Below are 24,872 nucleotides of genomic sequence, written 5' to 3'. Positions count from 1 at the left end.
CTGTTTATTATGTAGAAAGCCCGGCTGTTTTAGCAGGGATTGGGCCCGAAAACAAATTTGTTTTGGGGTTTTCGAGGCTGGGGTTTTCGGGACTGGGATTAACCATCCCATTGGATTGTGTTAAACCTAGTGATGTTGAAACAATCAGCAATTTGCTTGTATCTTTCTATCACGCCATTGGTCTGCCCAAGGCTTATGTCGCTGTGGCAGTGGGGGCAGCTGAGAGGCGCGTTGGTGTCTTTTTGTGCCCGGGCTAGCTTTTTGAGGCAGGGCTGGCAGGCCATGTGCCCGCCCTCGCAGACAATGCCCACATAGGGCCGGCTCCGGGGGCTGTTCATCTTTTGGATCGCGTCAAGTGAGATGCCGCACTCAAAACAGGCTGGGTTCAGGTTTGGGCGTGCTGGAGGAAGGAAGGGCGGGGTGGGTGTGCTCCCCTCCACGCAATAGAGAAGGTTGTGGGTTACAGCTTCCATCTCCTCGTTTAGCTGGCCACTCGCCCACATGTGGTATGCATCCGGACTAATCCACAGAACACTTTTGCTACTGTATAGGTGCATTGTGTGCTCTAGAGTGAGCTTACACTCCAAAAACCTGACCTCTGGGAGAAGCGACTCTAGGGAGAGGTATTGGTATCCAAGAGGCATTAGCGGGTGCTCAGCGTCGATGGCAACAATCTTAACGCGCACAGTGTCCACAAAACACGCATCTACCCACCCAAAGATCTTTTTGAGTGTTTGAGCTGATTTGGGGCAGGTCTGGGTTAGGGTTAGGGTAAGCTTTGTCACTGAGGCTTTTTCTGGGTAGGTTGCATGCCAAACCAAGTCATTGCTCTCTGTGAAGTCAGCAACAATGTTTAGATTGTTCACAGCAACGAAGCCCGAGGCTTCACATGCAACGATATCCCACAAATTCATAGGCATGGTTAGCCAGTCCCAGGGCTTGGTTCCTATGGCTTGCAACGTTTCGGACGAAGCGCATAAATTGGTTTGTGTCTCAGACAGTTCTAACCCGAACAGAATTTTCTTCTCTTTCAGCAACACACAGTCGATGTTAGAGAGATTCTTTAAATTTAGCAAAGACAGATCGACCAGAGCCATTGGATTGAAACTATCGAGGAATTGGAGGTTGGTTATGTTAGATATGCCCTCTATCCAGAGACTAAGTTCGCAGTTACAGGCATCCAGATGCTCCAGAAACCATTGGATAGAGGCTTCAGACATGTATCTCAGCCACAGATGCTTGGTGTTTACCAAAAGAAGTCTGTTCGGGTTTGGGCTTGGGCTTGGGTTCGAATTGGGTGTGGGGTCTGGGTCGGGTAAAGAGCCCGAAAAGGATGTGCACGGGCTAGTTAGTGCTTTGAGGCCGCGCTTTAGCACGCTTATGTTCTTTTTGGGTTCGGTAATGTTTACCACCCCATCTATGATGAGCCTGTTTGCGGATATGGTCCCAAGAGCCCGAAATATCTTCTCCAGCACCGCACGGTTTAATGCCAGGTCTTGGGTCGGGGTATAGTCCTGGTCAATGGTTAGATTTCCAAATACCATCCCAGATACCAGAGTGGTGGGGACGTTTTTGAGAGTGTATTTGTTGAGGTGGATTTTGGTCTGTCTCCATTCCTGGTTCTTGACAATGTAGACCACACCATCCCGGGACTGGGTTTCTAGCTCGCACCCAGAAACCACAAAAAAAGCAAGGGTTGGGGCGGTGTGGGGTGAACTTAGACACTGGGGCAGCTCTGAGTCGGTAGCTCCAAAGACTCCAAGCGCCTGCAAGAGGGCGGCCATGGCAAAGATTATTCTTGGCAAATGGTTGGCGTGGTTCGGGTGAGTGCTGGCTATCTTTGTGTTAGTGTTCGGACCTAACCCTGAAAACTTCTGCATTCAATCGTTTGTGTAGTTTGCAAACCTATTTATAGATACGATTGTTCCAACCATCACTTTCACTGCTAAAATCATCACACTCACTGCTACAATCTGTTGATTTGAAAAAACTTCACAACAATCACTCCTTTGTGTTCGGGTAGCTTTTTGAGCAAGAACCCAAAGAAGCATGTGAAAGTTGATCGCATCAAAAGATTGAAAAATCTGCATCTAATGCACAGAGTAGTCCAAATGCTGATGTGCGCACTATCACATGCACAGAACAACATAAAGGGTTGGACCAGCTACTACTTTGCAAAATCATGTGCATTCGTTATGTTTACTGGAATGCTCAGTGATAATAATGTTTAATTGGTTGTGTAAATCCTCCACAAAGAAGATTGGTTGTTTATCTACAACTAGCCCCCGAACTAACATAAATATCCATAATAATTTTTATGGAAAATGATTTCTTCAGAAACACCATCGATAGGCTCATCCCTGAGAACTAAGACAATTATACTCGCTGCCATACTCGGGGCGGGAGTGCTGGCTGTTACCGGGTATTGGGTTGTAAGAAGCGGTTATTTTGCAAAATCCAATTACATCGAACTACTCGAACTAACCCGAACACTAACTACCCCTACCGTATCTAATGGGCCGCAGAATAGATCGTTATTGGCACAGGCACCCCCTGAACCCGAACCCGAACCAATCCAGACATCGGATGAGGAGTTTGTCCATGTAGAATCTGAGGAACACGAGGAACATGAGGATTCTGAGGAGTCTAAAGAACATGAGGATTCTGAGGAGTCTAAAGAACATGAGGAACACGAGGAACCCGAGGATTCTGAGGAGTCTAAAGAACATGAGGAACATGAGGAACATGAAAAGGCGTTGTTATCTGACCCGAACACGATCGCTACCACCCAGCCACCAACCCGAACAACTTTCCAACTAACACCAGTTAGTCAGCCACAACCCCATAACACTACCGAACCACCAACCCCAATAACTTTCCAACTAACACCAGTTAGTCAATCACAGCCACGGCCACAGCCACAGCCAAAACCACGGTCACAGCCACAACCCCATAACACTACCGAACCACCAACCCCAACAACTTTCCAACTAACACCAGTTAGTCAACCACAGCCACAGCCAAAACCCCATAACACTACCCAGCCACCAACCCCAGACGTTCCCCTATCAGTAACAAAACCAAATAATCACACCGAACCAACCATCAACCTGATCCACCCATTCGGCCTAAAACTAGAGATGAACAGTACAACCAATACCCAGCAAATCGTCCCGAAACAGACCGGGTCTATAACCATCTATCTGGATATGATAGAGCTGAAAAACATCCCAGAGGAGATAGAACACGGTCTTACATTTGAAAACCTGAAAATATCTAGTTTGTCGCCATCCCAAAATCGAGTCCCAGATGCCACCCCCGACCACACACTTGAAAGATTGGATAAACTCCTTCGGGCTCTTGGCACCGCAACGATTGAAAGGCTTAGCCTTGTCGGATTTTATATACAGAAGAAACAAAAACTTCCCACCGCACCCATAAGTTCCGTTTCCGTCACAAAAAGACTAACCCTGGACAGCGCAACTTCCTTTTTTTTTGCATGGCTTAGTACCACCATTACTTTAGGTGCCTGCGACAAGAACATGACTCTGGAATTGTGTAATTGCCACATTGAAACTCTCAAATGTCTGGATGCTCTGGGCCTCACAACCATTGGGGGATTAGACCTTTTCGAACTGACCGAAGTTGATTCCATCGACTGCGCCCTGCTGCAAGAGAAGCGGGTGACAAACTATCTAACTCTTGGGAATCTTTCTGCTGACTTAAAAGTGTCAAAAGCTCTTGGCGATGCAATTGCCGCGAATTCATGGACCAACCTATACTTGGACATGTCGATTTGGTTAGCAATCCGCCAGTCTACAGACAACCCAATCCAAACAATGACCTTGGCCCTAACCATTAACAGCCAAACTGTTGAGTTTAAAAGCCTAGGCTACCCGAAAGGAAAAACACCACCTAGCACGATTCTGACAACGCTGATTATAGATTTGAACACAACTACCAGCCTGACACTCAACGCTCTTGAGAACATGATCTTCGGGTGGATAAAGGCTAACACCCCGGAGGTAGTAGATATAGTCATCAACACACCATCCAACTTGGTAGATAACGATGTAAAAACCTACCTGGCAACTTGCCTCATACCTATTGATGGGCTAAGCAATCTGTCAACAGTTACAATGTCAAGGTTTTCTTATTCTGTGATGCAGATTGATTCACCATTTCTGTGAGGATGCATATTTAACCCAAACTGCTACCAACAATAAATGAGAATGCCCAGACTACCCATTGTAGCACCCCTAGTCCGAGCCACCCAAACCACCCAGCCACAGGACTAAAATGTGCAATAAACAACACACTGTTCGGGATGTGTTTGGACTGTATCGGGGCATCAGAACTGGAAATGTAAATACAATCTTTTATTTTCTGTGTAAAGGTTTGTATACTTGGGATAATGCATCCCAGACTTCCACCTCCAACACACTAACTCGATAAAGGCGTGCCATAAACAACAAGGGCCATTGTTGAGCCTGGAGAATTGTGCTCGGAAGGGGCTGGGTGGTGAAGGATGCCTCCTATTCCGAGCTCATACAACCTAGGTAGTAAACTTAGACATTCGGGTGTTTGCTTGATATAGGCTTCTAGGGCTGGAGTTATGTTTTGAGCGTCCTCTTCATCGCTGTTGGTGGGTTCTATGTAAATACACTCTATATCTGGAAACCTAACCCGAATCCACTCCATGATTATGTCAAAGAGGGCTGTGGTCATGTCCTTAATAATAGGTACGTGTAGGCTCAGGGTTTTCGGGGCGTTGTGGCCCGGTTCGGTGTTGGAAATCGGGATCACCAGTTGCTCGATTATAGCATTTTCCAGGCTGCTGATCCATATGCTAGCGTATATGTCATCCCAGACAATTGAGGTTAGCTCGGGAAAGATCTTGATAGCTCCATGGTCATCTAAAAACCCCGACAGCCGCAATTCTTCTCTCACAAGACCGCTTCTCAGAATCTGGCAATCAATGCTCTCAAGGTTGGTAGGGTTCATAATCAAAAGTCTTGAAAGGCTTTGGATGTTCAGGCTATCTAGACAGGCAAGAGAGGCCATGGTAGAACAATTATAGATTTTAAGCTCCATATTCTCTTCACACTGGCTGAAATCAACACACCCGCCCAGCCATTCAATAGCAGAAGGCGAGAGGTTATTGAAAGAGATGTACTCAGTGACGTATAAAGGGATTTTGGGGTTAGATAGGTTTTGGGTGGGTGGGGCGCTCACCAGCCCAGATAGGGTTAAAGATTGTATCTCTATGCTAGACAGGGCCTGTAAAAGCATGTTTAGCCGAAGAAACTGCTCTTGGGGATCTTGGGCTTGGGTGCTAGAAACACATATCTGCATATTGTCAACCTGAATGCTTGGCTGGAGTTTGGGTGGGATGTTCTCTATGGCCAAATCATCCAGCAGTATCTTCAGGTGCGATATTGGAATGTTTTTAATGTGAACGTATGAACCTATGGCTTCTGTGTGCAGCTCACACCCGACCGCATCAAAGAACTTAATGGTTGGGTCTGTGTGTTCAGTGTATGGTAGTGTCGAGGGTGGTGTGTTCGGGTTAGTGTTCAAAGGATTGGAGGATACTCCGGTAAGGAACAGTGTTTGGATTGGGTTGGAATATGTTCGGGTTGGTTCGGGATGTGTTTGGGTTGTTTTGGAATGTGTTCGGGTTGTTTCGGGATAGAGCAGGGGGCGGAAACGGGTGTGGTGTGATGGGCGTGTTGCTCGGGGTCGTTCGAGATGGGAGCGGTGTCGGGGTCGGGGAGATGGGCGTGCTGCTCGGGTTAGTTCGAGATGGGAGCGGTGTCGAGGTCGGGGAGATGGGCGTGTTGCTCGGGGTCGGGGAGATGGGCGTGATGTAGTTGGCAGTGACTCATCAGACTCGGGCGAAGTGATAGGTTCGGCGTTGGTTTGTAAAGACACTTTACTATTAGATCGGGCCAGATGATCATACATCCCACTAGAGACAAAGAGAGAGCCCAATCCAATAACGACTATGATTGCTAATATAGAACTAAAAAGAGCCATCTTCAAACGCGTGAACGTTATCGCCTCATTGATTTGCATTGAAATAAGGGGGGCGCTTAGATTTATACGGCTTAATGTAAGGGGTCCTATTCTGAGTGGATAGCTGCCAATTATCTTTAAACAGCCAGTGAGCGGGTGATTGGGCGTTCGGGTTTGACCCTTCTTTAAACAGCCACAAAGAAATCCAAGGATGTGTTCGGGCTAGTTTGCAGATTAAAAAGATGCAAACAATCAACCGGTGTATAGTCCTAGAAAGTGCCACATTGTAAGCACCAAATGCCGAACTAACCCGAACACAGGGTCCAGGCTCTTTCTGCCCATGTGCCTCTGTGGAAAAATGGGTTTGTGGGCTGTTTTTGTGCAGCACACAGCATTCTAAAGATTTGTTTGACAAAACCTTATTCTTCTATCTATTTAAAAAGAATCCCAGAGAAAATTTTGTATGGTATCTTCAGGCACACCCTTCATCCCACACCCGCGCACCAGACCAAACTCAAACCGAACACACGCCAGCCCTGGGCACTCTATAGATACGAAATTTTCTGAAATGACTGAACACGACATTGATTGCTGGCTCGAAAAGATAGACCACCATCTTCTGCATACGTCGCACAAAATCGCCTGCATGAGGCGGGCGACCCCAAGCCAGGGATATGCGGCCCGGCCTGGAATGGTCCCTCCAACAACTAACCCGAAACCCGAGCACCGCTACCAAGACTCTTGGGAGTGTCTCGGGTTACACCGCCCAATGCACCCGAACATTAACCCGAACTACCCGAACACAGATCACAGCCCCCGTGCACTACAAAGACTCAAACCACTGCCAGCCTGGCTTGAGCACAGCCCGAAACAGTCCCCACACCAACAAATCTATAATTTTGCTCGAAAACAGGGCCGAGAGATAACCTTTGCTGAGTTTCAGGAACACATTGACTTGGAAGAGGCGCACGAGAAAGAGGCAGCCCTCCCTCTGGGAATAGACCAGATTAGTTCGCCGGGGACAAAGACTCGGCGCAAACTTCAAGCGCGCAAGAAAAAGGCTTTTTGCCACGTTCACGGCCCTGTGCGGCATACCACCGAAGAGTGCCCATCTAGAGCTGCGCAAGAGCTAGCCATCATTGACACCCTCCGGGCTGAAGACATAGAGCGCATGGGCGTCCAGGAGCTTCGTTTGGGAAGGTTTGGAATGCAAGCGCTGGACATTTTCCATGACCCTTTGATGCTGAAGGATGGAAGTGGTTTAGGGGCATTCACTCCGGCAGAGGATCGGGGGGCTACTGGCTCAATTGATTTTCTGGAGCTGCTGTTTGACTAGTGTTCGGGTTGGTATCCTGTCTTTAATAAAAAACCTTCTGCTGACCTGCAACAAAAAAGTATTGGTGCAGTGTACGCGGTCAAGGCATGCGGTGCAGTCTCAGTGTTCGGGCTAGTGTGGTTTTTATTTGTTCGGGGTAGTTCGGGTTATGGGCTTCCCAAAGCCCCAATCCTTACCAGTGATAACCTGGCCAGGCCAGTCCAGGTCCTTTCTATCACGCCATTGGTCTGCCCAAGGCTTATGTCGCTGTGGCAGTGGGGGCAGCTGAGAGGCGCGTTGGTGTCTTTTTGTGCCCGGGCTAGCTTTTTGAGGCAGGGCTGGCAGGCCATGTGCCCGCCCTCGCAGACAATGCCCACATAGGGCCGGCTCCGGGGGCTGTTCATCTTTTGGATCGCGTCAAGTGAGATGCCGCACTCAAAACAGGCTGGGTTCAGGTTTGGGCGTGCTGGAGGAAGGAAGGGCGGGGTGGGTGTGCTCCCCTCCACGCAATAGAGAAGGTTGTGGGTTACAGCTTCCATCTCCTCGTTTAGCTGGCCACTCGCCCACATGTGGTATGCATCCGGACTAATCCACAGAACACTTTTGCTACTGTATAGGTGCATTGTGTGCTCTAGATACGGCTGGTAGCTAAACTGCCTGAGTTTAGGAAGGTGCGGCTCTATGCATATGTACTGGTCATTGGGGTGCATTTGTTGGTTGTGGCAGTCAAATCCAGTAACCTTCAGCTCTTCAATGTCCATAAAACACGCATCCACCCACTCTAAGAGATTTTTGAGAGTTTTGGCTGAGCTCTGACACACCTCTTGGTTTAGGTGCAGGCGCTTCACAGAAGCCTTGTGCGGGAGGACTAGATTCCAAAACAAGACATTGGTTGCTGGCTCAATCTCTAGGGTTAGATTGTCCACGACAACACCTTCTTGGGCTTCAGTTGCAATCTTACACCACAAATCGCCAGATATCCACATTTTCTCCCATCGATGCGTACCAATGGCCTGCAATGTCTCGGATGATGCAGTCATATCGCTTGGTGTTTCTCGAAACACCAGCCCTTTGAGAAGTTTCTTCTCTTTCAGTATTGCACAGGTTATGTTAGCGAGTTTCTTGGCATTGCGTATATAAAGGTGCGTTATAGCTTTTGGGTTGAAGTAGTCTAGGAAATTGAGGGTTAGGTCACTGTCTATTTGTCTTATCCACAGAATAAGCTCAGAGCCCCTCGCATCCAGGCGCCCTAGAATCCATCCCATAGAGGCTTCTGACAGGCACGAAAGCTCTAGATGGCTGGTTTTGACCACAAGAAGTTGCGGGTTCGGGTTCAGGGTGGGCAAGAGCGTGAAAGCTTCGGATTCTTTGGCCGATGCAAACCATGTTTGGGCCCCCGCGTAGTCCATTTGCTTTGTTTTTTCCACGCACTGCAGGCCACTTATAGTGAGCCTATTTGTCTGCAACTCACTAAAGGCCCTAAAGATTTTCTCGATCAGTTTGGGGTGTGATGCTTTTGAGAAAAAGAAAGACTTGCTGTCGGTGATGGTTATGCTAGAAAATCGTATTCCCTGGACCAGCTGCTCGGGCACAGTCTCAAGAGTGTATTTGCTAATGTTGATTTCGACCATGTTGGCTTGGTTTTCGGCAATGTAGATGTTTTTCTCCACTGTTCGGGTTAGAAGATCGGATCCAGATGCCTTGAAAAAAGCAAGCGTTCGGTCTGTGTGTGGTGATTCTAGGTATGGCGCACTGATGCTAACACTCCCGAGACTACCCGCAATTATGAGGATAAGAGCTAAAAGTGTCGTTTTTAAGGTTTGGTGGTGTACCATCGGGTTAGTTGGAAGAAAAAAATAAATAAATAAGATTTTCTAGCCACTTACTATATTGGGAAATGTTCGGGTTAGGCTTGCTTTAAGGAGCTTAGAAATACGAAAAATTTTATTTAGCCTCATGGAAAACCTTAAAAACCTGATCCCTGCAGGTATTATACTGTTGTGTATGGCTTTAGCCCACTGCATGCTAGATGAATGCTTAGACACCCCCCTTCACTCGAGCTGTGGCAGTTTGCTTGGTGAGGAGGTCGCTTCCTACCTGGGCGGCATTGCCGAAAACCTCCCAGAGCTCTTGCCGCGCACAGACCACACCGATAGCACCATTGTGCTTTTTGAGAAGTTTGCAAATGCCCATCTGCTAACACAAACTAACCCGGCTCAGATTGAGAAGGTTCAATCTGGCAAAATGGAGATAGGTCTATCTGGAATGAATATGAATAATATCCCAGAGACAATAGAACCAGGCCTTGTGTTTAAGGAGTTGCGTATATCAGGTGCTCGGATGGACGACTATAACCCATATATAAAAGAAATAGTTGAGAAGTTTTTGCGGGCCCTCGAGCATGTTTGGGTAGAAAGGCTTCGATTATTGTGGTTTGACATTCAAACAGAGGTACTAACCCCTACTGCCCAGGGGATTTCTCTGGTTGTCACCAATGAGCTATACCTATACAGCCCGTCGCCCCCTTTTCTTGTGTGGTTCTGTGACACTGTTGATCTGAGCGCGTCTGAGGAGGGGATAAGGCTAATTCTGGCATGGTGTGACACAACGTCCATCAAGTGCCTAGACAACTTGGGTATTCAAAACCTTTTTGCCCTTTGTGTTGACGATCTACCTCTGCTGCGGCAAATTGACTGTCGTTTCCCAAACACCAGCAGCACTGGCTGTGAACTGTCTCTTCTTGACCTCCCAAACCTCTTGAGTGTGTCTAAAGACGTAGCCAACTCGATGGCAGAGAAAGAATGGAATCATTTGTCTGTTGATATGCCCATCTGGAACAGCGCCTGCTGTCTAGCTGAAAAGTGCATTGGGGTGAGCGAATCGCTGTCCTTAGTTGTTACATCTTTGAAGGATCTGGATGTGAATGTTTGTGGTAGAGGATGGGCTCAGGAAGGGATTCGGGCTGAAAGAATAGTGATATACAACAACACCAAAGAAACCTTTCTAACCAGGGCGTTCATCAATGCGGCAATGGATTGGCTGCGAACTAACGCTAGTGGGGTTCTGTATGCAGATATTGATTCCCACAATAAAGAAAACGACCCGGAGGTTGAAGCCTTCATAGCAAGTGCGCCAATAGAAGCATGCGGGCTTCCTAATCTACAGACCCTTATGATATCTGGTATCGGGATCCCCTTTTCTGTGGCGGCGGATCAAGAGTAGTTTGTCTACAGCAATAAATTGACATTTGGTCACTAACTTGAGCTTCCAAAGAAACACTAACACTAACCCGAACACAAATTTATTTTTGTTAGTGTTGGAGTACAATAGTGTTGGTAGTTTAAGTGCTAGAATCTTGTTATAAACACCACCAAACACTAACCCGAACACAGCCACAGACAATTCTCAGCACCATCCCCAATATCTGATGCTCGGGTTAGTTCGGGACTCTGGCCAGGGAGGACGACACATTGTTTGAAAAACACGGGTCAGTACCACCCAGCCCTTCACTTTTTGCCAAACCACTGCTTCCACCGCATATAGCCCGTCCGCCATCTTTGAGTATAGGACGGTGTTCTGCGAACGTATACGATCAAATATACAACCAGACATGTTAGGAGAGAGAGAAAAATGGCAACCAGCAGTGCATGAAAAAGTTTGTTGTGTTGCATGGGGTACAAATGTCTATCTTAAATTACCGATCAATGAAAATCAAAAAGATTGATGGGCCAACACCGACATGACCCTGTTTCTAACCCGAACACATGTCGTTTTTGAGAAGCTGCTTGGCCCATGGCCAATTTGGTCATGTTTTTTAGTTTCTGTCCGTAGCAATACTTAGTTTTGGCCAAACAGATCTTGGGAGCGAATCAGTGGGTTAGTTCGGGAAAGCTTAGGACAAGAAGTGGTGCATGGGACAATAGGCAGCACAATACTATAATAAGACAATGAATGGGTGGTGGGGTGGAGAGGATAAACAATTTAAATTATTTTTTTAACTAACCCGAAAATGGAATCAAAACCTGTTAGGTATTTCCGAAAACTCTTAGAAAGGGTCTTAGAAAAGGCCCTAAAGCGCCAAGTGTTGTGGATATGTGTGCTGTGCCTGGTTGTGGGCTGTGCCGAAGAAGTTCTTGGCCCAGGGTACATCGTCTCGCCATACACCGAAAAAACGATAGAGTTCTTTGGGAGAAGCGGTTCTGATGATTGGCCCAATGTGTTGGAAACTATTGAAATAGAAGGGCAGAAACATGTTCTAAGGAGGCAGGCTGGCTCGATACGAATCAACCTTAGCAAGTACACCATTGAAACTGTTCCCGACCACCTAGCACAAGACATTGAGTTTGTCGACCTTACAATAAGGTCATGTGGCCAGTTTGATCCAGTGGTACTGAACAAGATACTGACCGCGTTTGGCACCATTTATGCAGCCACCATAAGAGTCTGCGATCTAGAGGACAGCTGTTTGGAGCCTGCTGATAACAACACCCAGCTTTTGGATATGTGTGCCCCGGGGATGGCTCTTGAAGGCTGCGCTTCGAACACATTAGAACTCCCTGCACAAGAACCCAGGTGTGTTCTCAAAATCAAGCACCTCAGGATGTTTGGCACCGGGATATCAGCCATTAGGTGGTTTCAGGAACGGGTTGATCTGTCGCAGTCCTGGATAAACCTGGAAATAATGGGTGGATTGAAATTGGAAAGCTTGGAGGTATTGGACGGCTTTAACGCACTGGGCGTTAGTATAGTGTGGCTTACTGAGCTTGCCAGTCTTGACAGCATGGACTGCAAACTATTACAGGCGGGCCCCTTGCCCGATGTGTTAGTCATACACACTCTGGTCCCAGTGGCCGCGAGGATGTCAGAGGAGATTGTCCAGAATATGCTTAACAAGGAGTGGGTAGGATTAAACATACCCATGAATGTGTTTGAAGAGTTAATGAAGCCAAGCAACCAACCCAAAAACCTCTCTGCGAACAAGCTAATGGTCTATACACCCCGGCATAGCCCAGATATGGAGGATCTAGGCACCCCACTCCCACCAATGGGGGACAACCAGCTCCTGGTCGAGTCTCTTACGGTCTATTTCTACAATACCAACGGTTTGGCAACACACACCGACCTAATCAAAGCCCTTAGCTGGACGGCCGGGTGTGTTAGAGGCCTTGTGAAGCTTATTGTTGAGAATCAACACCCATCAACAGCACTAGAAGACTTTGTTAAAAACAACAAGGTTGTAATCGCAACCAACCCAGCCCTCACAAGCATTAGGGCCTGTAATATTGAATGCTTGTACATGGGAGGAAGGAAACAGCCCGTGCTCTGTTTTTCTCTTGAAGGTTGGAAACGTTGCACAGGTGGTGATTTGCCCAAAGAGATGAAAACAAAGACACGCAAGCCTGTGTCGGGGGCAATCCGGAAAACCAAGAAACATACATAGCAGGATGGTTTCGGGTTAGTTCGGATGTGTAAGAAAACCAATTACGTGCTGAGGGGTGGCCCGAGGGTTCGTTGGCGGTTCGGGGCCTTCCAATGAACTAAACCGAACAGTATTGGTATCTGGGGTGGGCCCCTTACAAATAAAACTATTTAAATTAAAAGCTTTTAATTCACACTAGCCCTAGAATGAAAACAATGCATCTTTACTATCACAAAAATCTCTTTTCAACGTTAAAAAACCACTACATCATATGGTTGTTGGCGATGCCATATATAGCACAGTGTGCACAGGAGTCTGTTCGGGGCCCTTATCCAGACCACATCGTTTCGCCTTTCACGAAACAAACGAAAAAATTTTTTGATAAAAGTAGTGTAAGGAATGGTCCAATGTCTTAGACACTGTTAAAATCAACGGGGAGGAACACATACGCAAGAAACAGCCCAATATAAAACAAATTAATCTCAACAGACACACCATTGGCTCGGTTCCAGAGAGCCTGGTTCAGGGGATCGAGTTTGGCGTTTTCAGAATAGTATCAAGGTCGAAAAAAACACCTAAGCGCATTGATCCTGCCCTGCTAGAGAAAATATTCGCTGTTCTTGGGGGCATTCATGCCGAGACCCTGGAGCTGTTCGGGTTAGACATTAGCGATTCGGGTTCGGGTGTGAACATAGTTAAGAGCTTGTCCCGACTTGTTCAGGGCAACCCCTTAAAAGCCGAAAACACAACCCCAGCAACCGAGCCCATTCTCACTGTCCCTATCATTATCAAGAAATTCAGAATAGTCGACTGTCCCGAAAAATTAATTAGGCGGCTTCAAAAGCAAATGGATCTATCACAGTCACACATCAGCTTGAAAATAGACTCCAAGTTAGAACTGGACAGTCTAGAGCTGCTGGATGGATTCAATGCAGCGGGTGTTGAGGCACTACTGTGTTATTACTTTCTTAGGCTTGACAGTCTGGGCTGCAGGCTGTTTCGGGAAGGGCCTTTGCCCGATGTGCTAATCATATACACCCAAAATAATCTGAACACTAAGATTTCAGAGCAGATTGCCCATAACATAGCTGACAAGCATTGGAAGAAGATAACCCTATACGCAGGGACGTGGGAAGAACTGATGAAACCAACAGAACGTCCTATACACATCACCCTGGACATACTAAGGCTTTTTGTGCCGTGCCATGGAAACGCCGTTGAGCTCCAAAACAACACCTTCGCTTCAATGGAAGACAATCTAACAACAGCTAAGTCTCTTACGCTTAATATCTACAACCCGAACTATTTGGCAACAGCCACCACTCTACTCCGAACCCTTGTATGGATAAGCATGTACTTTAGAGATATGGACGTGCTTAGTATTGGATATCAAGAAACCCCCCTAGACCTAATATACTTTATCCAAACTAGCCAAATTGAGGTCATAAACAACCCATCGCTTACAAGCATAAAGATATCTAACATTGAGTGCTCGGTGTACCAGAAACAGAAAAAAGCTATTTTGTGTTTCTCTCTTAATGCCTGGGCGCTTTACAGGGAAGGCAAGCTAGCCAATGCACTAACCCAATCCCAGGCCGATTTGAGCCAACTTTCAGCTGAACATCAGGAAATGGTCATGTCTCCGAAGCCGGCTTCGGATAAAAGCGAACTGTTGTGCATCATATGCCAGGACACCTATGATGAGCTCAGAGACAGCAGCCTGGAGGCTGCAATATGCATTCTAGACCATCCAGCGCATAGGGTTTGTAGCTCGTGCCTGGACAGGCTGGCCATGGTGGGTAAAAGCAGTGGGTATATTGTTTGCCCAGTCTGTAGAAGCGAACTTAGCCTCCCACTTCTTAAACACGAGATCCAACAAAACGCCCAGGGAAGTTTTGAGCTAACAATAACCAACACACTGTCTTGTATTTGGTCCTTCCCGAACTAACCCGAACCCCTGCCATGTTGCACCATCTAGAATAAAAGGTTTTAGCGTTAGTTCGGGCAGGTTTTGTGTTTGGACAGTGGTTCTGTCGGCAATCAAACGCTACCACCCGAAGACCTGCCCGCCTTTGCATGTGTGTGTAATCAGATAAGCATCCACATTTGTGTTCGGACAGTGGCTTTGCCGGCAATAAAACACCACCACCCGAAGACCTGCCCGCCTTTGCATATGTGTGTAATCAGATAAGCATCCACATTTGTGTTCGGGTTAGTGTGGGCAATTGTGTGGGAGGCTCCTGGGATGCCACACACCCTTCAATCAAACTGACCTCTTTCTGATTTATAAAGCAGAATGGCCTTTTACTCCACATGCTGCACAGCCTATGGTACTTAGCGATAGGTATTATGCTGGTGGCGTTGGTGGGCAGAAGCATTTGGTGGTTAGTCTTTTTTTGGGCAAAGGTCCGGAAAGAGATGGCTATGGGCATGGAGGGCCCTGATCCACTCCTACCCACACAGACGCCCGAACACAAAACCCAGTTAGTGAAGTTGTAACAATGGACAAATCACTACCACGCAGTGAACACACGGACACAACCATTGCACTTTTTGAGAATTCTAATAGTCCCTTAGAAACGCTTGGCCTAGCTCCGAGGAGACAGCTCTTGAAGATCCAGATAAAAAACTAACCCGAGCACATGGCGGAAACAATGGGAGATAATATCGCAACAGTCAAAGTCCTTACATTTAAGATCTACAATAGGAACCTGTTGATGTTTCCCTCGTCGATAGTTCCCATCATTGACTGGATAAGCAGACACTTTAGAGGCCTGGGGAAGCTTGTTATTGAGGAATCACCTGGGAAAACTGGCTTTTGCTTGTTTTTGCAAAAGAACCAAGTTGTGTTCACAACCAACCCGGGCCTCAAGACCATTGAGGTGAATGGTTTAAAATTTTCGGGCTATCAAAGAAAGAAAGAACCCATCTTGTGCTTCTCTCTGGATGCCTGGGACCTTTACACCAAGGGCAAGCTAGGTAATGAACTGGCTAACTCTCGGACTGACCTGAACCAGCTTCCAACCGAACACCAGGCAATTGTCATGAACCGAATGAAGATGGGTGCATATAGCGAAGCCTGCTGTGGATGTACGCGCACACTTAATGGCCTCAAAAGCGACAGCCCAAACACTGAAATGTGTATTTGGTCTAACCCAAAGCATCCACTTTGCACTGCCTGTTTGAACAATCTGATTTGCAGTGTTAGAGGTGTTGCTGGGGCCATAATGTGCCCAAGCTGCAGGCAAGAGCATATACTTCCACTCGTTAAAAACAGAATACACAAGAACAAGCAAGGTGGGTTTGTGGTGACCATGGCCACCCTACTACCTGTCCTGTCCTTCCCAAGGTCCACCCCAGTCAAGAGGCTACCCAGGTTCTAGAATAAACTTCTGTGTTCGGGTTAGTTCACCGGTAGACCACCAAACTAGCCCGCGGCCACCCCCGCGAACTAACTAGCCCGTGTTCGAACAAGGGGCTGATTGGCGGTTGTTTATTGATCAAAACTGTAAAAGTTTTAATACCCCATGGACTATCAAACTGTGGTACTAGTGGTGTATGGCGTAATGGTTCTTGTAGCTGCTATGCTGTTTTTAGTATGGGCTTTGGTGTTCAGACATGCTAAAACACGGCCAAACCAAGCAAACAAACCAAACATACCTTCAACACCCGAACGAACACAATTGAAAAGACACCCACGGCTGAATTCTTCACAATATGCGCCACCAAAGTAAACATGGCGGATGTGGAGACAAAGGGGGGCCATTTCCGAACTAACCCCGAACACACATATATTTGGAGAATCTAGAACTGGAAGACATTCCCGAGGAGCTAGATCTACAAGGTTATATAGATAAGCGGGTGTATGTGGTTCGGGCCGGGTTCTAACACATACACTAACCCGACACTGACCTTAGCCCAAACACCGAACAAGCACTTGCCAAGCTTACCAAGCTTCTTCGTGCCTTCAGAAATACAATAACAAAGAACTATAGTAGTGGTAGTCTTGTTCTAGAAGGTTTTGCCATGGATGTGCTCGGAGTGGCGCCTGCTAACCCGAAAATAACCACCCTGACCCAGCCAACCCTAAACTTGACAAATCACATCCCAGCCTTTTCTTGAGTGGTTCTGTGACGGCGTTGATCTAAGCGCACACACACTGCCTTCACCTAGGAGTAACAAATTCTGAGGTTGAGTCTGTTGCCTGTCTGGCCAAACTGTGTGCCCCGTCGCTTGCAACCATTTCTCTCATCTGCATGCCCTGCTTGAAGCCTCTAGACTTCCCGCTACCAACCGGGAACTGCCCAGAGCTGATCCTCACTGATCTGCCGCGAACCATAGATGTGTCACCTGATATGGCCAAAGCGATAGCAAATGTCAAGTGGGCGTATGTGTGGGCCACGGATCTATGGCTCTGGAGCAGGATCTGTTCCGTGGCGGGAAAGAGGATTGGTGTGGAGTATGAGTTACATCTAATAGCCTCCAATTTAGACGAGCTGGAGGTGGATGAAAGCCTCAAAGGCGAGGTGGCTACTAACACATCAGAACTATATCTATACAACAACACAGAGACACCACCCAGACTTGTCTTTGATTCAGCAATGTCGTGAATATATGCCAACGCTATGGATGTATGCGATTGCCATATCAAACAAAAGATGGACACAGACTTTGAACAGTTCTTGAGAAGGGATGCTTTTAAAGAGATCGGTGAGCTCCCATGGCCAAGAAATCTTGAGGTGCTCGGTTATGATAAAAACAACAACTACAAAAGCGAGAGGGTTTGTTGGGATTGGGAGGCTCACCTATCATGGTGACAGGTTAGGTCTGAACACTAACCCGAACACTCCACGAAACGTACACACACCAAACCCGCAATAAACAGCCCGCCCTTACAATGCTTTCGATCACTGAGTTATTCACAAACCAACTACTGTGTTCGGGTTTGTTCGGAGATGGTCAGCAGCCATCACACACAGGCGAATTTTAAATTAAAACTTTTAACTAACCTGTGGTGGCAGAATCAAACATACCTAGATTGTTCACCAAGGTGTTTGAAAGGACCCTAAGATGCCCATTGGCATGGCTAGCTGTGCTCTGTGTGGCCGTGGGTTGTGCAAAAGAATTACCTGTGCCAGACCATATCAAATCGCCACACCCCGAACAAACGATAAAGTTCTTTGAGAGAAGCGGTTCGGATGCCTGGGACAATATATTAGAAACTGTTCCCTTCGAAGAACAGAGATGCATTCTAAGGAAGCAGTCTCGAACAACCAGAATCTCTCTTAACAAGTACACTCTCGACAGCGTTCCCGATCAGCTAGTGCAGGGAATTGTGTTTAACAGGCTTACACTGGAATCAAATGGACCATTTGATCCTGCGGTCCTGGAGAAGATACTGAACGTGTTTGTCACACTCAATGCAGACACGCTCGAGTTGGAAAATCTAGAGATTAATGAGGTGGATCGAGTTAGCTCGAACTAACCCGAACACATGCTTCAACGCCGTGTTCGGCGAGTGTTTAAGTGGCTCGGGACGTCAAAAGACACCCCAGCACCAGTGGCACCCAAGTGCGTTCTCAAAGTCACCGAATTTGTAACCACCAACACCTCCAAATCAGCGATTGAGTGGTTCCAGGAGCGGGTGGATCTGTCAGGGTCACGGATAAACTTGAGGATATTAGGCGAACTAGAGCTGGACAATCATGAACCGGGAGGAGATGGCTGGTGACAACAAACCTTGCTGTGTATGTTATGAAGCATTTGAAGATCCCAAAGCCCCCAACCAAACACTAACATATGCATTCTGGACCACCCGAAGCATAGTGTTTGCCGTAGGTGTCTGGATAAGCTGATTAATGAGAGTAGAGGTGCTGGTTACATTGATTGTCCAATGTGCCAAACATAAGTCGACTTCCCGCTTCGTAAACACGTGATAGAAAGGAATGCCCTAGGCCGTTTTGGGATAAGATCGGACACCCGAACATATGACCTGTCCTTCCCAAGAGCCACCCCAGACGCAACACCACCCGCGATAGAATAAACGTCTATGGGCTGTCTGTCTCCGTGTACGGATGTGTTGTTTTTGGTGGTCTTGTGTTGGTCTCTTGCAAAAACATTCCACGCATCCACTTCCTCCACCCATCCAGACTCTTTCTTTTTATTTTTGTGTAAGACTTACAAATACTAATGAAAGAACACACAAAGTATGCACCTGATGAACACATAAAGTATGCCCCGAAGCACTAACCCGAACACAGAGTCTGTTAACGGTTTTGGGTGTTAGTAGATGGGGCTGGGTATTCAGTGGGGCCACCAGCCGAACATAGCCCTCTGCGGGCGTAGCTTTTTGTCAAACACCAAACACCCAAGCGGAGATTAGGAAAGACCGAAGCTACCTTTCTCCGACTGCCCCATTACACCCCGTGATATACGTGTGTGTATGTGTAACCACCCAGCACAAATGGAAACTATTTCAATTATTTTTTTAACAGCCCATGCATGATGAAATCAACCCCAGTCAGGTCTTTCGGGAAAGTCTTTGAAACAAGCCTTGGAAAGGTCTTTGGAAAGGCACTGTGGTGCCACGTGTTATGTTTAATTGTGCTGTGCGTGATTGTGGGGTGTGCAGACGAAGTCTCTGAGACAGAGTACATCGTATCGCCATACACTGAGCAAACGATGGAGTTCTTTGAGAGGAGCAGTGCTGATGACTGGCCCATTGTCTTGGCAACTGTTCAAATAGGCAAAAAAAAATTCATTGTAAGGAAGCAGACTCGAAATCTCATTATTTATCTAGACAAACACACTCTCAGAACCGTTCCCAAGAAGTTGGTAAAGGGGATTGTGTTTCAATGGCTTACAATAGACTCAAATGGTCCATTTGATCCTGCGGTGCTGAAGAAGATATTGTGTGCGTTTGGCACAATCAATGCAAAGTGGTTAAAATTGCGCAATCTAGAGATTGATGAGGCTAGTTCGTATAATGACAAACACCCAATAATCCGAACACTAACCCAAGCACCCAAGTGTGTTCTCAACATCGAAAGTCTCCAGATATACACCACCCCCAAATCAAGCATTGAGTGGCTTCAGGAGCGAGTGGTTCTGTCAGAGTCTCCGATAGGGTTGCTAATCGACTGCAGACCAGACTTTGGCAATCTTGAGGTGCTGGATGGGTTTAGTGCCACAGAGATCATCTCGTTAACGCTTTATGGTATCGACAAGCTTGATAGCATGGACTGCAAACTGCTGCGAGAAGGGCCTTGGCCAGACATGCTACACTTAGATTGCGACACTCCGACTGTCCCAGAGATCTCAGAACAGATCATTCAGAACATGTTGGCCAAGGAGTGGATGGGCTTAAGAGTGCCTATCTCAGTCTGGAAAGAGTTGATGAAACCACCTGCACAGGCCAAACGCCTCACTGCAGACAATTTGACGATTTACTTGACACCCTCTCAAGCCCAAACACTTCCACCAGTGGGAATGAACTGGACCGCCGCTAAACATCTTAGAATTGACTTCAGGAAAGACAACAGCTTGGTAACAATCACCGCTCTAGAACAGACTCTTGACTGGGTAAGCAGGAGTTTTGTGGGTCTGGAAAAGATTGATGTTGAGGGTCTGTATGCACCTAGAGTAACAGACTTTGTTCGAAGCAATATCTTTGATATCACAACCAACCCAACCCTCACACGCATTAGGGTGTGTGGTATTAGTTGCCTGCACGACCCGAACATCATTATCCCGCGTGGATCAAACATTTTGTGCCTCTCTCTCGAAGCCTGGGAGCTCTACAGGAGTGGCAAACTGGGTGATGAACTGGCTAACTCCCAGGCCGATCTGAGCCAGCTTTCACCCGAACAGCAGGCCATAGTCATGAGCCGAGAGGAAATGGCTGCTGATGACAAGCCCTGCAATGTGTGCTGTGAATCATTGGACTATCTCAGAAGCAGCAGCCCCGACATCGGCATCTCCATTCTGGGCCACCCGAAGCACAGTGTGTGCTGTAGGTGTCTGGATGGCATGGTTAAGGCTCGTGGAACTGTTGGGCCTATCATGTGCCCAGTGTGCAGACAAGAGCACAGGCTTCCACTCTTTAAGAACCAGATAGAAAGGAACACCCAGGGCGTGTTTGAGGTAACCATACTCACACCACCACTATCATCCTCACTGCCTGTCCTCACCTTCCCAAGAGCCATCCAACCCGAACTGCCCGCAATCTAGAATAAACGTCTATGGGGTGTCTGTCTCCGTGCCCAATTGAGGCACGTGTTGTAGGATTGTGCCATCCAAGTCCAAACTGTCTGGGTGTGTGGTTTTGAAACGATCATGGGTCGTAGCATAATCCACCAAGCACCCGAACATCTCTAAACGCCCAGCACCAATGTCAGCTATTTAAATTATTTTTTTTGCAGCCCATGATGAAATCAAAGACAGTTAGGTCTTTCGGGAGAGTCTTTGAAACGAGCCTTGGAAAGGTCTTTGGAAAGGCACTGATGTGTCACGTGTTATGTTTAATTGTGCTATGGGTGTTTGTTGGTTGTGCAGAAGCAACAGCCCCACACTCATCGCTAAAACACATCGTATCCCCGAACACTAAGCAAACGATAGCGTTCTTTGAGAGGAGCAGATCGGATTGGTCCAATAGGTTAGTAACTGTTGAAGTCGGCAGAAAGAGATGCCTTCTAAAGAAGCAGCCCGAATCAACCTACATTTTCCTTCAAAACTACACTCTCGAAACTGTTCCCGAACAGCTAGCACAAGAGATCGAGTTTGACAAACTTATAATAGCGCCGGGTGATGAAGACAAAGTTACCCAAAAAGACCCAAGAGTGTTGGAGAAGATACTGAGCGCACTAGGCACAATCTATGCAGACACCCTAGTATTCTCTGATTTAGATCTTGATGGTTTGGGGGGTAAGAGCATGATTCAACGTATGGCTCGGTCTGTGAGAAGAATAAGCAGCCAGCGGTCTTCGGGTAGGTTTGGAAAATCAGAAACCCCTGAACTAGCTCCGCCCACAACCAGATGCATTCTCAGCATTAGGACTCTTTTGATCCAGCACAACACCATACCAGCCATTAACTGGCTTCAGAAGCGGGTGGACCTGTCACGGTGCCGGATTAACTTGGCCATAGTAGGGAAATTACAATTGGACAATCTAGAGGTGCTGGATGGCTTCAATGCCGAGAGAATTAAGATACTAACCCTTAAAGATTTCAAGAAGCTTGGCAGTCTGGACTGCAAGCTACTGCGAGAAGGCCCTTTGCCAGACAAGTTAACTATATGGACGACAAGGCCCATATGTCCCAAGATTTCGGTGCAGCTTGCACGCAGCATACTTACCAAAGAGTGGAGGTTGTTAGTGCTGCCCATGCAGGTGTGGAAAGAGTTAATGAAACCAGGCGAGCTGCCCAAACACCTCACTGTTGCGGAGCTAACTGTTTATACTCCTCAACACTCCATGTTCACTGAGTTTCTAAACACTTCACCGCCACCAATGGGAGATAACCTCGCAACAGTCAAAGTGCTTATATTTGAATTCTACATAAGGCACGGATTGTCGTTTTCCCCGTCGATAGTTCCCATCATTGACTGGATAAGCAGATACTTTAGAGGCCTGGAGAGGCTTGTTATTGAGGATGCACCCGGTGAAACCGACTTTTGCTTGTTTTTACAAAAGAACCAAGTTGTGTTCACAACCAACCCAGGCCTCAAGACCATTGAGGTGGGCAAGTTTAAGTGTTCGGGCTATCAAAGCAACAAAGAGCCCATTCTGTGCCTCTCTCTCGAAGCCTGGGATCTTTACAGGAGTGGCAAGCTAGCTGATGAACTAACCCGAACTCAGACTGACCTGAGCCAGCTTCCAGCCGAACAGCAGGCCATGCTCATGTCTCGGGAAGAATTGGGTGATGATAGCAACGCCTGCTGCAAATGTCCAGGCACGCTTGCTGATCTCAGACGCAGGTGCCCGAAAACCGAAATCCACATTCTGGACCACCCAAACCATAGCCTTTGCACTGGTTGTCTGGCTGGCCTAATTCGCAGTGGTAGAGAGGCCGGGGCCATAAACTGCCCAAGCTGCCGAAAAGAGCATATCCTTCCACTCGTTAGGAACATGATAGGAAAGAACAACCAGGGGGTGTTTGAGGTAAAGAGAGACACCCGAGCATTGCCTGTCCTGTCCTTCCCAAGGCCCACCCCAGTCAAGATGCTACCCAGGTTCTAGAATAAACGTCTATAGGCTGTCTGTCTCTGTGCCCAATTGAGGGATGTGTTGTAGGATTGTGCCAGCCAAGCCCAAACTGTCGTGTGAGTGGTTGTGAAGCGAACACGGGCTATGGTCTGCTCCACCAAACACACCAGCCATCTCTAAGCACCGAACGAACAGCCCGTGATATACGTATGTGTATGAAACAGCCACCCAGCACCAATTTCAGGTATTTAAATTATATTTTTTTCACCCCCTGTAATGAAATCAAACCTAGTCAGGTCCTTCGGGAAAGTCTTTGAAACGAGCCTTGGAAAGAGGCTTGGAAAGAGGCTTGGAAAGGTCTTTGGAAAGGCACTGAGGTGCCACGTGTTATGTTTAATTGTGCTGTGCGTGGCTGTGGGATGTGCAGAAGAAGTCTCTGAGCCAGAGTACATTACGTCGCCATACACCGAGCAAACGATAGCGTTCTTTGACAGAAGTAGACCAGATATTTCGAAGAGACACGGGTCGGGTCCTGTGGAGGAGAAAAATATGTTAGTTAGTGTTGAAAAAGACGGGCAGAGATGCCTTCTGAAGAAGCAGCCCAAAACAAACTACATCAACCCCAAGAACTACACCCTCGAAACTGTCCCCGAGAAGTTCGTAGAGGGCATTGTGTTTGGATGTGTTACAATAGCTTCAAATGGTGGTGGTCCATTTGATCCTGCGGTGCTGGAGAAGATACTGTGCGCATTTGGCACAATTAAGGCAGACTGGTTAGCATTGTCCAATCTAGAGTTTAATGACCCCAGCTCAGATACTGGTGAGCACCTCCGAACACTAACATCCAGGTGCGTTCTCGATGTCAACATGTTCGGGATATCCCACACCCCAAAAACAGCCATTGAGTGGCTCCAGGAGCGAGTGGTTCTGACAGGGTTACGGATAACACTAACAATCGACTGCATGGCAGACTTTGGCAATCTTGAGGTGCTGGATGGGTTTAGCGGTGCAGACATTGCCATGTTACTTATTTGTTATAATTCTGTTGACAACCTTGACAGTCTGGACTGTAAGCTGTTCCGAGAAGGTCCGCTGCCAGATGGGCTATACATACGTGGCGACAAAAACACTGTGGTAACTCCAAAGATCTCAGAACAGATCATTCGGAACATGTTGGCCAAGGTGTGGGAGAAGTTAACCATCCCCGTGGAGCTCTGGGTAGAGTTGATGAAACCGAGTGAACAGCCCAAACACCTCACAGCAAAGTATCTAGAAATTACATTCTGTCCTGGCAGCACCATCCCAGTCCCGGTGGTGGGAATGGACCGGACCACAGCCTGGTATTTTTCAATTCGGCTAACCAACGCGAACAAGGTGGTAACCCGAACCGATCTAGAACAGACTCTTGACTGGGTAAGTGTAGCCTTTGTGGATCTGAAAAAGCTTAGCGTTATGGGCGCGAGTGAACCCGAAGTAAAAGACTTTGTCAGAACCCACGCCATTGAGATCACAAGCATCCCAACTCTCGAACACGTTCAGGTGTCGGGTATTAGGTGGATCCACATCGGGGATGGTTCAAACATTCTGTGCCTCTCTCTCGAAGCCTGGGAGCTTTACACCAAGGGCAAACTGGGTGATGAACTAACCCGAACCCAGACAGACCTGAGTGTGCTTTTACCCGAACAGCAGGCAATGGTCATGTCTAAGGAGGAAATGGCTGCTGATGACAAGCCCTGCACCGTGTGTCTCTGCACAGTCGCAAGTCTCAGAAGCACCAACCCCGACACCCAAATCTACATTCTGGAGCACCTGAAGCACCCCACTGTGTGCTGCGGGTGTCTGGATGTCATGGTTAAGGCTTGTGGAGATTACAAGTCTTTGTGGGATCTATTCTCTCCAAAAGAGCATAGGCTTCCAC

General features: G+C 47.4%; 13 protein-coding genes across 13 annotated transcripts; 10 read left to right on the top strand and 3 right to left on the bottom strand.

Annotated features, from left to right (window-relative positions):
* Positions 1–98: 98 nt before the first annotated feature.
* On the bottom strand, positions 99–1,880 carry NEDG_01783 (uncharacterized protein; the record flags this gene model as incomplete). The annotated part of the gene is made up of 1 exon (XM_067689201.1): positions 99–1,880. The coding sequence occupies one exon, from the start codon at positions 1,878–1,880 to the stop codon at positions 99–101; it is 1,782 nt and encodes a 593-aa protein (XP_067545001.1).
* Positions 1,881–2,324: 444 nt separating this feature from the next.
* Positions 2,325–4,190, top strand: NEDG_01782 (uncharacterized protein; the record flags this gene model as incomplete). Its single annotated transcript, XM_067689200.1, has 1 exon — positions 2,325–4,190. The coding sequence occupies one exon, from the start codon at positions 2,325–2,327 to the stop codon at positions 4,188–4,190; it is 1,866 nt and encodes a 621-aa protein (XP_067545000.1).
* Positions 4,191–4,443: 253 nt separating this feature from the next.
* Positions 4,444–6,078, bottom strand: NEDG_01781 (uncharacterized protein; the record flags this gene model as incomplete). The annotated part of the gene is made up of 1 exon (XM_067689199.1): positions 4,444–6,078. The coding sequence occupies one exon, from the start codon at positions 6,076–6,078 to the stop codon at positions 4,444–4,446; it is 1,635 nt and encodes a 544-aa protein (XP_067544999.1).
* A 403-nt stretch (positions 6,079–6,481) lies between these two features.
* On the top strand, positions 6,482–7,354 carry NEDG_01780 (uncharacterized protein; the record flags this gene model as incomplete). Its single annotated transcript, XM_067689198.1, has 1 exon — positions 6,482–7,354. One exon carries the CDS (start codon positions 6,482–6,484, stop codon positions 7,352–7,354), a length of 873 nt encoding a protein of 290 aa, XP_067544998.1.
* Positions 7,355–7,500: 146 nt separating this feature from the next.
* On the bottom strand, positions 7,501–9,168 carry NEDG_01779 (uncharacterized protein; the record flags this gene model as incomplete). Its single annotated transcript, XM_067689197.1, has 1 exon — positions 7,501–9,168. One exon carries the CDS (start codon positions 9,166–9,168, stop codon positions 7,501–7,503), a length of 1,668 nt encoding a protein of 555 aa, XP_067544997.1.
* A 121-nt stretch (positions 9,169–9,289) lies between these two features.
* On the top strand, positions 9,290–10,555 carry NEDG_01778 (uncharacterized protein; the record flags this gene model as incomplete). The annotated part of the gene is made up of 1 exon (XM_067689196.1): positions 9,290–10,555. One exon carries the CDS (start codon positions 9,290–9,292, stop codon positions 10,553–10,555), a length of 1,266 nt encoding a protein of 421 aa, XP_067544996.1.
* Positions 10,556–11,342: 787 nt separating this feature from the next.
* On the top strand, positions 11,343–12,773 carry NEDG_01777 (uncharacterized protein; the record flags this gene model as incomplete). The annotated part of the gene is made up of 1 exon (XM_067689195.1): positions 11,343–12,773. The coding sequence occupies one exon, from the start codon at positions 11,343–11,345 to the stop codon at positions 12,771–12,773; it is 1,431 nt and encodes a 476-aa protein (XP_067544995.1).
* Positions 12,774–13,599: 826 nt separating this feature from the next.
* NEDG_01776 (uncharacterized protein) lies at positions 13,600–14,700 on the top strand (the record flags this gene model as incomplete). Its single annotated transcript, XM_067689194.1, has 1 exon — positions 13,600–14,700. The coding sequence occupies one exon, from the start codon at positions 13,600–13,602 to the stop codon at positions 14,698–14,700; it is 1,101 nt and encodes a 366-aa protein (XP_067544994.1).
* A 694-nt stretch (positions 14,701–15,394) lies between these two features.
* On the top strand, positions 15,395–16,135 carry NEDG_01775 (uncharacterized protein; the record flags this gene model as incomplete). The annotated part of the gene is made up of 1 exon (XM_067689193.1): positions 15,395–16,135. One exon carries the CDS (start codon positions 15,395–15,397, stop codon positions 16,133–16,135), a length of 741 nt encoding a protein of 246 aa, XP_067544993.1.
* Positions 16,136–17,008: 873 nt separating this feature from the next.
* On the top strand, positions 17,009–17,362 carry NEDG_01774 (uncharacterized protein; the record flags this gene model as incomplete). The annotated part of the gene is made up of 1 exon (XM_067689192.1): positions 17,009–17,362. The coding sequence occupies one exon, from the start codon at positions 17,009–17,011 to the stop codon at positions 17,360–17,362; it is 354 nt and encodes a 117-aa protein (XP_067544992.1).
* A 1,891-nt stretch (positions 17,363–19,253) lies between these two features.
* On the top strand, positions 19,254–20,981 carry NEDG_01773 (uncharacterized protein; the record flags this gene model as incomplete). Its single annotated transcript, XM_067689191.1, has 1 exon — positions 19,254–20,981. The coding sequence occupies one exon, from the start codon at positions 19,254–19,256 to the stop codon at positions 20,979–20,981; it is 1,728 nt and encodes a 575-aa protein (XP_067544991.1).
* A 194-nt stretch (positions 20,982–21,175) lies between these two features.
* NEDG_01772 (uncharacterized protein) lies at positions 21,176–22,987 on the top strand (the record flags this gene model as incomplete). The annotated part of the gene is made up of 1 exon (XM_067689190.1): positions 21,176–22,987. One exon carries the CDS (start codon positions 21,176–21,178, stop codon positions 22,985–22,987), a length of 1,812 nt encoding a protein of 603 aa, XP_067544990.1.
* Positions 22,988–23,230: 243 nt separating this feature from the next.
* Positions 23,231–24,872, top strand: NEDG_01771 (uncharacterized protein; the record flags this gene model as incomplete). Its single annotated transcript, XM_067689189.1, has 1 exon — positions 23,231–24,872. A coding segment is annotated over one exon (1,642 nt), but the record flags the coding sequence as incomplete, so codon positions are not given.

Source organism: Nematocida displodere (assembly GCF_001642395.1).
Source record: "Nematocida displodere strain JUm2807 chromosome Unknown 8, whole genome shotgun sequence".
NCBI lineage: Eukaryota > Fungi > Microsporidia > Nematocida > Nematocida displodere.
The sequence above is the reverse complement of the archived record's forward strand: the minus strand, read 5'-3'. Positions and strand labels throughout refer to the sequence as shown.